General features: G+C 35.9%; 1 protein-coding gene across 2 annotated transcripts in view; it reads left to right on the top strand.

Moving 5' to 3' along the window:
- FRRS1 (ferric chelate reductase 1) overlaps positions 1–9434 on the top strand; it is a 50194-nt gene extending 40760 nt beyond the window's left edge. For both annotated transcript variants that reach the window (XM_060142457.1, XM_060142456.1), the window contains exons 11-16: positions 1111–1197; positions 4992–5089; positions 5327–5385; positions 6233–6376; positions 7223–7284; positions 7367–9434. In XM_060142457.1, the coding sequence (XP_059998440.1) occupies positions 1111–1197; positions 4992–5089; positions 5327–5385; positions 6233–6376; positions 7223–7284; positions 7367–7459 (543 nt within the window). In that variant the 3' untranslated portion in view covers positions 7460–9434. The remainder of the gene's footprint in view (positions 1–1110; positions 1198–4991; positions 5090–5326; positions 5386–6232; positions 6377–7222; positions 7285–7366) is intronic.
- Positions 9435–10142: the final 708 nt, after the last annotated feature.

Below are 10142 nucleotides of genomic sequence, written 5' to 3' on the forward strand. Positions count from 1 at the left end.
AAGACAAAACAAAACAAACCTTTATCTTTCATTTGTCATGGAGTATAGATATTTGCACATATAGTGGAAGATCAATGACTATGTGTTGAGATAGAATGTACATGTCTGCTTATAGAAAAAAATACTGCTTATTGGAACAGTTTTGACTTTATAAGAGGTATTCTTGAAACTTTATATAAATTTGTAGCTTTTAAGATTTACCTTATCTAAAATTGTTTCTCGCTTTTGGCTGGCAGTGTTAATCTGTTCTATTTGTTCTCAGTAATGACTGCTACATCCTTGCTCCTGTCTCTGCCTTTGATTGCTCTCTCTCTCTCTCTCTCCCCTCTTCTCATGTGGATATTCCCAACTGGAAAACTCGTTATGTTTCCTCTTTACCAATTCAAACCCTCCACTGTCTTTAAAACTATGGTGTCTCTATGTATATAGGGTGACTATATGTTCTACTTTCTGCTGATGTGTGTATATATATATATATATATATGCACACACACCCCATATATGTCTGTGTGTGTGTGTGTGTGTGTGTGTGTGTGTGTGTATCTATCTATCTGTGTATATAGTGATTATATGTCCTACATTCTCTGGGATAGTTTTTTGTTTGCACCAGTTATCCTCACATAATCAACTAACAGTGCCCATTTTCACTCTCGGTATTCTCCTCATTTGGATAATGAATTACACATTTCAAATATGTTCTCTTATCTGCTCAATTAAATCCCAGACTCCCCAGGAAACAGTACTTTCTGTTTCCTTGCAGTTTCATTGTATCCAAACACTGTGCTTGTTGGTGGAACTTAATAAATGTGTTTGGAAGAAAATGATGGACTTGGCAAGTAAGTGCTCTGTGTGTGTGAAATATCCATTCCTGCTGTTCTGGGCAGGTGGATTCTTGGCAGATGCTTTAGAATGATGAGGTTGGCAGCTTAGGCTTTGCTTTAAAGTTCAGTGGAATAGTAAGATTTTTGTTTTTAACTGACCACAGATTGTGGCTAGGTGTCAATTGAATGCATGCCTTCTGTGAATCTCATCCCATGACCTTCATAGTGACGTCAACTCCTTTCTCTTATGTAGTTAACTCTCTTCTCATTTGTGATTTCATCCTTGCAGGTACATCGAATGCTCATGCTTACTACTTCTGCCCTCACTTTCATTGCTTTTCTTCTGCCTTTTATTTACAGAGGAGGCTGGAATTGGGTAAGTAGATCTTAAAAAGAATGTTTTTATTCTATTTATATGTTTAAAATTCATTTTGGTGCCAAAGGAGATTGCTCTTTTATTCTCAGATGATGGGTAAAAATATATTTTTGCATGTATCCCTCTTTCCTTCCTTTTTGAATCATCTGATGACTATTTCACATGGTTGGTGGTCAGGGATGAAGTGAGAATGTAAGTGCAGATTACTTGGTAATGGAATGTATTTTTAGACTGCCTCAAATTTTAAATATACACTATATAGCTTTAATAAATTTTCTTGCTATAGAATGGTACAAATTGAAAGCATTATATCTGAGGAACATGAACACTGTAAGTGGTTTTCTCTAACTAATACTATGGCTATCACTAAGCTAACATTAGTTGCATTCCTACTGAACAAACTGTGCTAAGTGCTTTACATGTGTTACCAAATTTAAACCTCAAATGAAGTTGTTATTGATAATAATCCCATGTCACAAATGAAGAAACTGAGGCTTATTCTCAAATGTGTATCTCCAGCTTGGACCTCTACCCTGATTGAGACTCACACAAACAGCTGTCTACTCAGGAACTCAACTTGCATGTCTAAGGCACCTCAAACGGAGTTCCTGACCTCTCCTCCCAATCTTGCTCCATGTGCTGCCATCCCCATATTAGTTGTTTGCAGTTCCCTTCTTAGGCCAAAACATTGGAATTATTCTTAACTTTGCTCTCACGCCCCATGTCAAATCCATCAGGAAATCCCATTGGCTTTACACGTCAAAAACAACACTTTTCACCATCACTGGTACTACTATGTGGCTTCGAGCCACCATCATCTTTTGCCTGGACTTCTTTGCAGTCGGCACCTAATTGATCTCTCTACTTCAACACTTTCTCGTGTACAATCTGTTTTCAACCAAGAAGCAGAGTGATTTTTAAAAAATGTAAATCAGATGATGTCATTCCTGTGCCCCAAACTGGTTTCTCTAATGCCTCTCAGTTTTTCTCAAAGTTAAAACCAAAGTCCTCCATGATTGGCTCCCAGTTACTCTCTGAATTGATCTGCTCTTTTCCTCATCCAATAGCTCATTTCATTTCACACTGGGCTAATGCTAGGTATGCTCCTACTTTATAGTCTTTTTTTAAAAATTAATTAATTAATTTATTCTGCTTTATAGTCTTTGCAAAGATTCTTCCTTCTGCCTTGGTCATGCCTCCTCTACTCCCTCACCTTCTTCAAGTCTTTGCTCAAATAATAGCTTCTCAAAGAGCCCTGCTCTGCTTCATTTTTTTTCCTGAAGCAATCTTTACCTTATGTCGTTTCAGATAATTTACTTAAATATTATATCTTTTCTTTGTCCGTCTTCTCACACTAGTATGTGAACTCCATGAGAAGACAGGATATTTACTGGTATGTTTGCTACTGTATCTCTAACACCCAGAACAGATTCTGGCACATGAGATATTCAGTAGATATTTATGGAATGAATGAATGAGGCTTATTGAGAATTGGAGATGTACCTAAGGTCAGAGCCTGTGCTTCCATTATACTCTTCTAGTTTAAGAGCCAGTCAGAATTTGATATTAAAATTTAATATTTCAGTTTGGGCTGTTGCTACAAGGGCTAAATTTGATGACTCCTGGGTCACAATATTATTAGGAAACCTCTTTTCTGCTTTTTAGGTAGTTTATAGATTGATCAACCTATTTTTTTTAAAAAATTTTATTGGGGCATAATTGGTTTATAATGTTGTGTTAGTTTCAGGTGTACAGCAAATTGAATCTGTTACACATATACATGTATCCACTCTTTTTTAGATTCTTTTCCCATATAGGCCATTACAGAGTACTGAGTAGAGTTCCCTGTGCTCTACAGCAGATCCTTATTAGTTATTTATTTTATATATAGTAGTGTGTATATGTCAATCCCAATCTTCCAGTTTACCCCTCTTCCCCCACCCCCTGGTAACTGTAAGTTTATCTTCTACATCTGTAACTCTATTTCTGTTTTGTAGATAAGTTCATCTGTACCCTTTTTTTAGATTACGCATATAAGCAATATCATATGATATTTGTCTTTCTCTGACTTATTTCATTCAGTATGACAATCTCTAGGTCCATCCATGTTGCTGCAAATGGTGTTATTTCATTCTTTTTTATGGCCGAGTAATATTCCGTTGTATATATGTACCACATCTTCTTTATCCATTCCTCTGTTGATGGACATTTAGATTAGATTCCATGTCCTGGCTATTGTAAATAGTGCTGCTATGAACACTGAGGTGTATGTATCTTTTCGAATTATGGTGTTCTCTGGATATATGCCCAGGAGTGAGATTGCTGGATGGTATGGTAGCTCCATTTTCAGTTTTTTTAAGGAACCTCCATGGTCAACCTAATTTTTTTTAAAGGAAATTATGAAGATTTTCTGATATGACTCAAGATATTGAAACTTTATTTTATCCAGGTACTTGGACAAGCGTAATACTTATTTCGTAAACTTTGTAGTTTGTAGTCTTTGCAGTTTATGACTATGGTAGTAAAAAGGTTAAGAGCACAGTTGTACAGCCAGACTGCTTGGATTCAAATCCTCATGTCATCATTTATTACTTGGGACACCCTGGGCAAGTTGCTTAACTTCTCTGTCCCTTGGTTTACTCAAGTGGGGATAGTAGAGTATCTATCTTATAGGCTTTCTGAGGGTTGAGAGTTAATTAACTGAAAGCACTTAGGATAGTCCCAGCACATTCTAAATATATAAGAATTTTGTTGCTGCTGTTACTGTTTTTTATTAGAGAGAGGCACTTTCCATCTCCAGGGTCCAGGTTATAACTTATCTGTGTATAACTGAGTCCATGACTTGAAAGTTTTATAGTGCTCTTCTGTCAACTTTTAGTTCCTAATTTGCAAAATCTTCCTATCTTGGCTTGGAAACCACTATGTCCTTGTTCTAGATCACAGGTTTTAGAGCCTTCCCAAGCATGGGAGTCAGTGACAACAGACTGTGATATCCCTCTATTTAAACGTGTAATGTATTAGAGCATCTTCTTAATTCTTCTCTTAAGTTTTTAAATGAAATAATTGTGCAAAGTGGTCTAATCCAACTGTCTGCTGTTTTCAGCAGGCACACATCACTGAGGGAGGAGTGTAACCGAAACTGTTGCGATATTGTGTTGATGATTTTTCTTGGTTTAGACCTTTGTTCTGAACAGAGGAGATGAGATTTTAATACAGTGGTTGTGCAGGTTGTTCTCTTGATCAGCAAACATTTATTGAGTGACTAAGGCTCTGTTAAGCATATGGGTTACAAGGAATCAAGTAGAACCTTCAGCTCCAGGAAACATAGAGTAATTAAAATACAAGTAATTAAAATACACTGGGTTGATTGTTCCTGACATGCAGATACTAACTAGTCCTAGGTGGGCTTCAGATGGCTGTGCTGGTGTTGGTGGTCATCTAACATCCTGGTGGGAAGAGGCAGCATTCTGTGCATGGATTCCACCACAACCGTTTACACACTGTGTGGCCTTGGATTCATTACTTGATATCTCTGAGCCTCAGTTCCCCCATTTGTAGAAGTGGGATATTGATAACTAACTGTCAAGCATCATAGTGAACATTAGTGATAATATGTATAAAGTATGTGCCTGGTATAGACACTCAGTGAATGGTGCCTGTTATTATAACTATCATTATTAAATGTTTAAAGCTACAGAAAAACGCTAAAAATACATCTGTGTGTATTATTTTTAACCTGAGGGTTTGATCGATGGGCAAGATTGAGACCATTAAAATGATATAACTTTGTTCAGCATGCAGGTTATCACCCATACCTTGGTTGTATAGTGATGATTTTAGCAGTTCTTCAGCTTCTTTTGGCAGCCTTCAGACCACCTTTACATGACCCAAGGTACTTAAGTCTTTATTTATAAATGCTTTTAATGTAGATGTCATTAGTTGGGAAACCAATTCCTTTTTTGCATCTTATAAAATTCAGTGATAAATTATACTTACTTTAAAAGGTTTTAAAATGTATTTCACATATCTAATTCCTAGGCAATAGGGAAATTACATGCTTTTTATTCTCTTAGGAATTAATTGTAGTTCCATCACTTTCAAGAATACTGACTGGTTCTTTATTTGGTAGAAGGCAAATGTTTAAGTGGACTCATTGGAGTATGGGAACAGCTGCTAGAATAATAGCAGGTAAGTAATTGTGATGCTACTTATTCATATATAATTGCAGGTTGTTTATATTGCAAGTTGTAATTTGGCTTAAATGATTTTTAGATGCATTAGTAATTGGAGTAATTTGCTGTTGAGGAGAAATCAGTCAAACATTGAAATCCAGAAAGTAATTTCTAGAGGTAACTATTTAAGCCATTACTTCAGTTTCAAGGTTTTTAAAATGACTTTAAAACTCTCCTTTTGAGACTTTTTTTTAGCATTTGCCTTTGCCAACAGAATAAGCTATGCTGATGACCAAACATTTAAGCAGCTCAACTTGAGGGTCAGTCGTGGGTTGGGCTGAAGGGGGCTACAGGGTCCCAGCCCTCTGTCTCCAGGTTTTTTCCATGGGGATGGTACCTTCCAGGGAAAGGTGTTTTTCAAAAGTCAAGTATAATTATCCAGTGTACTTTGATGCTTTTCAAAACTCAAGTATAATTATCCAGCTTAGAAGTATCTAAGCTGACACCTCTTACCCTCACATTTCTACAGTCTATAGAAATTCGTGGAAGGGGAGGTATAATCAGAAATGGTTTCCATACGTTTCTCCCTTCCTACATTACAGACTTAAAACATTTTGAAAAATTTGGGTACCTCTTTTTTAACAATTGGTAGATTGTAATTATAATTTCCCATCTTAGCCTTTCTGGTGTTAAAATTAAAAAAAAGACTAAATTAACTATTTGGTCTTAAATATTAATCTAATTGGTATCATAAGCTCTTCTAGTATATTTTACTTGATATAATTAGCACACATGCATACATGCATACACAGTTACCTCTTGAATTGCATTTGAGTATATGTATTTATTCCTTATGAATGTAGTGGCAACAATGTTCCTGGGAATGGATTTACCAGGATTGAATCTTCCTGGGCCATGGAAAACCTATGCAATGATTGGATTTGTAGCCTGGCATGTTGGGACAGAGATTGTTCTGGAGGTACACACTTACCGACTCTCTAGAAAAGGTAACCTGTTGAAAGAGCAGTGTTATGTAGAATCACTTTTATACAAACTGTTGGAATATAATTAGTTTCTTGACACTAATTGTTGACCCTTACATGGTAGCTTACTAAAAGTTTCTCTTTTGATTACTCAGTCTGTGGTAAAAATAGTGGAAAATTTCTGCGTTTGTTTTTTATATTCATTAGTATTAGAATCAGTGAGTAAAATGCAAGGGAAAGAGGTTTTAGGGAAGAGGCCTTCTTTGTAGGTACTTTTTACTTTTCATGCTGGTCTGACTTGGGGCTAGAATGCACTGAGAGCCCTGAATGCCTGGAGCTGAGAGACCCCTGAGATGGAGGAAGAAGAGATGCCCATGGTCAACACAGGGCAAAGCTGCAGACAAATTTTACCTATTTGACAAACTTCCTGTGTGCTGTCACTTAGGTTGCCCTATACATCATATGTAGCCAGCTAACCAGCATGCTAGATAGGAAGGATTTATTTTGCCGGTGCTCTCTAAATAAATATGTACATATGTACATAAATATGTACTTAAATATGTACTTAAATATGTACTTAAATATGTACTTAAAATACATATGTACTTAAAACTTGGATTGTTAGGAGTTTGGTATGGTGTTTATTGACTAGGAGAAAGTCTTTTAACAAATGTATGCTGTAGCCAGCTTGACCTAATTTGTGAGAGCCTTAAGTATTCAAGAAGTTTGCAACATTTGGTCACCTGAAATGGGAGAATGAACATCCTGGAAATCAGCAAACGCTACAAATCAGGTTTGTTTTTTTTTTTTGAGAATTAGTTTATCTGCATACCCACTGGCCTTACAAACTTATGTTCTTATTCTTGACAGATGAAATATTGGATGATGATAGAATTCAGATCCTCCAGTCATTTACTGCAGCTGAAGCAGAAGTAAGTCTTTTTTTCTTCTTTATTGACACAAACCTTAATGATAGTTATTCTTTTTTTTCATATCTCAATTTTTTTCTTTCAGGGTTATGCTTTTAAAAAGGCGGTGTTAGCAATCTATGTCTGTGGGAATTTGACTTTTCTCACTATGTTCTTATCTGCAATCAACCATCTATGAGCGAGCGAAGACCTTGGCTTTTGCAGACCAGGTGATAATTATCATCAAGCCAAAAAACTTGATGCCTGTATCGACTGGAGTGTATTCATGACTTCTAATTAGGAAGACCAGGCCATGTCTGTAGAGAAATTCGGAAGTCTGGTCTTTAGAGATCAACATTCACTAGGGTCCTATGGGCTACAAACTGATGTCAAGCTTTCACATATTATTCTGAGTCTTAAAGGGAAGATTGTACTTGAGGAGAAATGACTCAAATATTTTTTATGCTGAAGTTTTAAGAATGTTAGCATGTAAGAAAATAACTGTTTGGAAAAACATAAAAGATGTCATAGGATAAAATACAGATAGTATTAAGGTAAATATATTTTGGACTATAAAGGTGCTGTGGTACTTTAAAGAAAACATTTATTTTTACTAGTTTATCTGAATGGTCTTTTTTTAGGATTTTTTTCCCCTTACCCCCTTTCTTAAAAATTTTTTGGAAACACGTTTTTCAGTCCAGTGTTTTGGACATATCCTTTGTTTCATGTATTTTGTTACTTCCCTGGTAAAGGTGAAAGTAGGGCTAACACCATTTCATTAACATTTAAATATATTATTAATATTATAATTTCTTTCTTAGCAGTGAAATGCAAGTGTGCATTTTCTGATTAAGAGTGTCTATATATTCAGCTACAGAGCTAAAATGGCATTCTATATGCTAATTGTTTTGACTCTGAGGTTGTCTTAGCCTTTGGAGATTGTAGACTTGCATTTCAAAATTAATAAAATTCACTCTTGTGAACATATTTAAGAGTTATTCTTTGTCCTTGTGGTACTAAAATAATATGGGTGGTACTGTTTTGTTAGAAGATCCTGATGCTATAATGAATTAGAATTATCAATGTTATTTCCCTTCCGGTTCCAATAATTTCTATTTTATGACTGGGTCTCATGTTTGCTATGAGGACTTCTAGCCAGTGGGTGGCGCCATAATACTACTGCTTTGTTACTGTTCACTTGTGCTGATTCATTTTTAGTACTTAGATAATATCTTGGGATGGCATTTCTCTTAAAATTCACCAACTCTTAATATTTATTTGAAAAATTTCTGTCTTTTTTTCTTTTACTAACAGTTATAGGTTACAAACTGAAATTAGGGACCAATGTTATTTTCTGGTTTCAATTCTATTTGTTTTCTAACCATGGTTGTTTATAACCGTTGTTTGATACTTCCCTTTACATTCCCGTGACCTTGTAACAAATGAACATAACTATCTTAGGCAGAGGAAACAAGCAAAACTCTACATTCTTAAAATAAAAAGTTTAGGGAGGCATATTTTACTTTTTTATGTGTTCTTTCTGATTGGTCCAAGGACCTAAATTCTATCTGGCATAAATAATAGCCTCAGCGATGTATCTTACATCTCACTGGGTAAAATGATATGTTTTTGTTCTTTATACAGGTGTTTATCATAAGTAGCTTAGGGTTTGAGATGTGAACTTTCCGTGTTTATGTTCTATAAGTGCCAGGCTATTTACAGTCTAAACTTTCCTTTTGAATGTCTTTATTTAAAAACGTTTTGTTTAGTATAGAAAGTTAAATGTATACTAAAATATTTTCCTCTAACTTTCAATTATTAGGGGCCTAAAGGTTAATAAAATTCTCTTAATAAATTATATTATACATTTGACAAGGAAAGATTTGTTTAAGGAGAAGATGAACCTTGGTGGGTTTCGTTTTCAAATTCGTGCACTTGCTGGATTTCCAGTGCTGAGGCTAACCTATTTTAACTTTTCTTTTTCATTGATTCATCTGTTGGCACTATTTTGATATATCATCAATTGATATACAGAGTTGTCCAAAGAAGTCTTTGTCATCTAACCTTAGTAGACCAACAAACCTTTTCATCAATATCAAATTATGATTCTTCTGCTTATGAATGGTTGACATCTACAAATTGAAAATGCCTATTTGTTGCTCCTCTCAGTTTTCCTTCTTGATTTTGTAATAAACAATCTGTTTTTTTTTTTTTTTTCCTGTGGTAGGCGGGTTTCTCCCTTTGCGGAGCACGGGCTCCAGACGCGCAGGCCCAGCGGCCATGGCTCACGGGCCCAGCCGCCCCGCGGCATGTGGGATCCTCCCGGACCGGGGCACGAACCCGCGTCCCCTGCATCGGCAGGCAGACTCTCAACCACTGCGCCACCAAGGAAGCCCTAAAGATACCTTTTGATAGGAGTAATTGTTAAACGAAATGCCTTTATATCTTCAGCAATGTTGCGCCAAATAGTTTTCTTCTTAAAGATGGGTTCTTCTATAAAGTAAAAATAACTATTTATTTTTGAAAAAAAAGTGAAACAAATTCTAGAAAGTTGTGGTTGGGGTAGCATTCATAACTGAGGCTATTTTTGTTTTTATTATTTTCTTATCTTTGGAAATCAATCTTAAGGACGTGGGTAGCCTATGGCATAAGTTATCGAATAACACTTAAGTGCCTACTTGGTTATTAGGATTTTGGCTCTAATGTGTGTTAAGTGATATTCATCCCTCCACATCTTGTCCCAGTCCAGGTTGTGGTGGGAAGAGACAGATGCAGCAGATGCCAACCAGGAAGCCCTAGGGGGGACCTGTAGCTTTTGGCTGAAATTTTGTCTGTATATTCTGGTGAAGCAAGGAAAAAAAAAGGACAAAGGCCCTTGTTTA

Source organism: Lagenorhynchus albirostris, chromosome 2 (genome assembly GCF_949774975.1).
Source record: "Lagenorhynchus albirostris chromosome 2, mLagAlb1.1, whole genome shotgun sequence".
NCBI lineage: Eukaryota > Metazoa > Chordata > Mammalia > Artiodactyla > Delphinidae > Lagenorhynchus > Lagenorhynchus albirostris.